The sequence below is a fragment of the Myotis brandtii genome, unplaced genomic scaffold (genome assembly GCF_000412655.1).
Source record: "Myotis brandtii unplaced genomic scaffold, ASM41265v1 scaffold312, whole genome shotgun sequence".
Classification (NCBI taxonomy): Eukaryota; Metazoa; Chordata; class Mammalia; order Chiroptera; family Vespertilionidae; genus Myotis; species Myotis brandtii.
In genome coordinates this window covers 4,737,618-4,741,081 of record NW_005361955.1, presented here as the reverse complement: position 1 = coordinate 4,741,081, position 3,464 = coordinate 4,737,618, and the positions used below count along the sequence as shown (strand labels likewise).

Sequence of the window (3,464 nt, the reverse complement as noted above, 5' to 3'; positions counted from 1 at the left end):
AATTCTGTCGCCAAGGCCGCCTTCTTTCAGTGTCAGAGGTACGTTGCTCTGCAGACATTTTCTGTTGATAATAACGCCTTCTTTCAGCTTCAGAGGTACATTGCTCTTTAGGCATTTTCTGCTGCGGGACCTGCCTCCAAGCCCGGCACACAGCCCCGCCCACCTGAACGCGTCTGGCGTCCTTGCAGCATCCCAGGCCACGGTGTCTTCTCACGAATACCTCCATCCAGGGTGCTTTCCCTTTCTCCAACAAGGCGATCATATTTGGCTTCTGACGGGACAGTCCGAGAGAGACCAGGGTCTGGTAGTTCTCCAACATGACGTCCTTGTACAGACCTCTCTGCGCGGGGCTCAGCCACTCCCACTCCTCCTGGGAGAAGTAGATGGCCAGGTCCCCGAACGTCACTGCCGCCCCGGACTTGGGCTTCACCCGTGTGGTGGCATCCTTTCCTCCTCCCCATAGTCCTCGTGTGGGGAGGGGCAGCGCGCAGGGCAGGTGGGGTGGATAAGTACATGGCCTGCTCCCCCTGCGCTGCTCAGGGCAGCGCCGTCCTGTGGTTTCTCATGGCCACGCAAAGCGCACCCTGAGCCAGAGAAGCACGTTCTTGTCCACAAGATGTTCTCCGAGGACCTCAGCAGGGCTCGGTCCTCTCGGGTCGCTTCCCAGCGGCGCCCACCCTGACTCCAGCGCAAACATCGCCTCCATCCGAGGGCCCCCCCTCCCTGCGCCTGCGCAGTCACCTCGGGGAACTCAGCCCCGTCCCCTCATAACGTTTTTGTTTTTAAATAATTTTTTGTGCCCTGGCCAAAAATTTTTTTTGTGGCTTGGTTAAGTATGGTCCTGTGCACCAGGAGGTTGCTGGTTCGATTCCCAGTCAAGGGCACATGTCTGGGTTTCTGGCTTGGTCCCAGTAGGGGGTGTGCCGCAGATCAATGTTGTACTCTCACATCCATGTTTCTCTCTCTTCCTTTCTCTCTCTAAAAATCAAGGTATTCTTTAAAGAATAATATTAATATTTTTTGTAAAATAAATTTTGGACTTGTAGAAAAGTTTCAACAATAGTACAAAGAATTTCTATACATCATAAAACATTTTGAATTGAGATTTACTTTTATCCTTAAATTTGAACTCATTCAATGTGACAATTCCAGTGTGACCTTAAGAGTAAAATGGAAAATAAGTGCATTATAAGGTGAAATCCATTTTGTTGACATAATTTTTAAGATGTCCCAGTTTAATAAATGATAAAGTAACTCAGTTTGGCATTGATAAACCATTTGTCTAAGAAGTTGTTCATTATTAGCATTTAAATTTTTTTTTTATTGATTGACTTTAGAGAGAGAGGAAAGGAGAGAGACATTGATTTGGCTTCTTGTATGTGCTCTGACCATTGATCAAACCTACAAAAATGGTGTCTGGGGACAATGCTCTAACCAACTGAGCTATCTGGTCAGGGCCTGTTAGTTAGCATTAAATGCATTGTATGTCACCCTGACAGGTGGTTCACCTTTACCTTTCTTACTTCTAAGCTCCAAGAGCCCTTCCTTTGCCTCTATAACTTGTTTCCTAAGCCCATTTTCTTCTACAAATTAGTTCTACTTCTGTATACAGTAGTTTGAGTCTTGGTTTTGAATTGTTTCCTAGCCAGAATTCAAGTAGTGAGGTTGCTGAACTCAGGTCTGGTCTAAACCCACTGGTCTAACACCTGGTGCTGTTTCGCTACCGCCAAGTGTGAATTTCAGAGGGCACACACTGCAGTGTGAAAAGTGATTCCCTTTTCAGTTTCCTTTAATTTTTCTTTAAAAAAAAAATCTTTCTAAAAAAACCAACAACTTTCTGATTATGTTCAGGGGAGTGTTGGTTTGACAACTAACACTTGGCATCTAACACTTGGCTAATCCCTTTAAAGCAAAAGCAGGGTCAAGTGCTTTAAACAAACAATAGATAGCTTGGCCAGGCGTGGCTCAGTGTTGAGTGTTGACCTACGAATCAGGAGGTCGAGGTTTGATCCCCAGTCAGGGCATATGCTGGAGGCAGCTGGTCAATGATTCTCCCTCATTGATGTTTCTATATCTCTCTCCCTCTCCCTTCCTTGCTAAAATCAATAAAAATTTATTTAAAAAACAAACAATAGATACAAATTAATAACTTGTTTTGTTTTCTTTGAACTTAGTTCCACTGTACTCTTTTACGGCAAGGGATAATAAATTTCTATTGATAGTACTAATATAAAAATTCTTCTCAAACTTGGTTTAATTGCTTGCATATGCATAGAATATCTTTGAAAGGAAGTGTTAGGTTAGGTGGCTCAGGAGGCGGCGTAGGAAATAAAGAGAGTGCAGTTAATCAGAAAAGAAAGAAAGGAAAGGCTTTATTCTGCGTCCCCGGGCGGCCCACGGACCCCAAAGACAGGGCACGTGGATCCGCACCAACAGGGAGGGGGGCGCTTTTTTTATACAGCTGTTCAGTAAGGGCGGGGGAACATGAGCTGTGGGAGTTCCCGCTGCCGGGGTCCTCACGGTTTCCAGGTGTCGTCATCTGCCTGGTAGCTGACCTGTTAGGAATTCCAGAGCGGGACCGGTATCTGCGTCACCATCTACCTGGTGCACTGGCCAGTTACGGATTCTAGGAAGGGCACAGTATCTACATCACCATCTGCCTGGCTGAGGCATGCATCAGCTCCTGGATCCCCTTTCGACCTAACAGGAAGTACAAAAAACTGATACTTGCTGCCTCCAGGGACTCTTTCTGGGTGGCTAGGGGAAGAGAGGGAAGATTTTTATACTCTTTTGCATAAAATTTTAATTTTGTGACCCCAAATGGAGAGAAAACGATTAATGAGAAAATAAATAAACAATAGCGCAGATGGTAGGGAGAATATGGCAAAAAGCATAATGGCCTTAAGAGGATGAATAAAACTACGGAAACTAACAGGAGGAAAGAAAAACAAATTTCTAAGGGAAACCCGGGAATGGGGTGACCGAGCGCCACCCACCGCCTCCGTGACGGGGGGGGGGGGGGGGGGGGGGGGGAATCCATCTGCGCATGCGCATAGCCTTTAGTGCGCATTGGCCCCTGTGGCTAGGGAGATCCATCTGCGCATGCGCACAGCCGCCAACCAGCCATTTCTGCGAAGGTACGCTCCGCCCTCCACCGAGAGCTGGGAAAACTGCACGTACGTGCGGAGGCCCCGCCCCTTGTGGTCCGCGAATCCCGAGGCTCGGAGGCCAGGGTAGTCTAGGCGCCCGAGGTAGTGACCTGGAAGGCGGGGAACCTGCGGGAGGCCGGGGTGGGCGCTGAGGAGGACGCTCCCTCAGAGTACCGCTCGGGAGAGTCGGATCCGGAGGCGGCAGGCTCCGCGGAGGAGATGGAGGCTGGGAGGCCGCGGCCGGTGCTGCGCTCGGTGAACTCGCGCGAGCCGTCCCAGGTCATCTTCTGCAACCGCAGCCCGCGCGTCGTGCTT

The 3,464-nt window shown here is 48.9% G+C and overlaps 1 protein-coding gene across 1 annotated transcript in view; it reads left to right on the top strand.

Annotated features, from left to right (window-relative positions):
• The first annotated feature begins 383 nt into the window (after positions 1 to 383).
• The window catches only part of VHL (von Hippel-Lindau tumor suppressor, E3 ubiquitin protein ligase), a 10,855-nt gene continuing 7,774 nt past the window's right edge, over positions 384 to 3,464 (top strand). Inside the window, exons 1-2 of the mRNA XM_014542692.1 lie at positions 384 to 470; positions 3,243 to 3,458. Of these exons, the coding sequence (XP_014398178.1) occupies positions 384 to 470; positions 3,243 to 3,458 (303 nt within the window). The remainder of the gene's footprint in view (positions 471 to 3,242; positions 3,459 to 3,464) is intronic.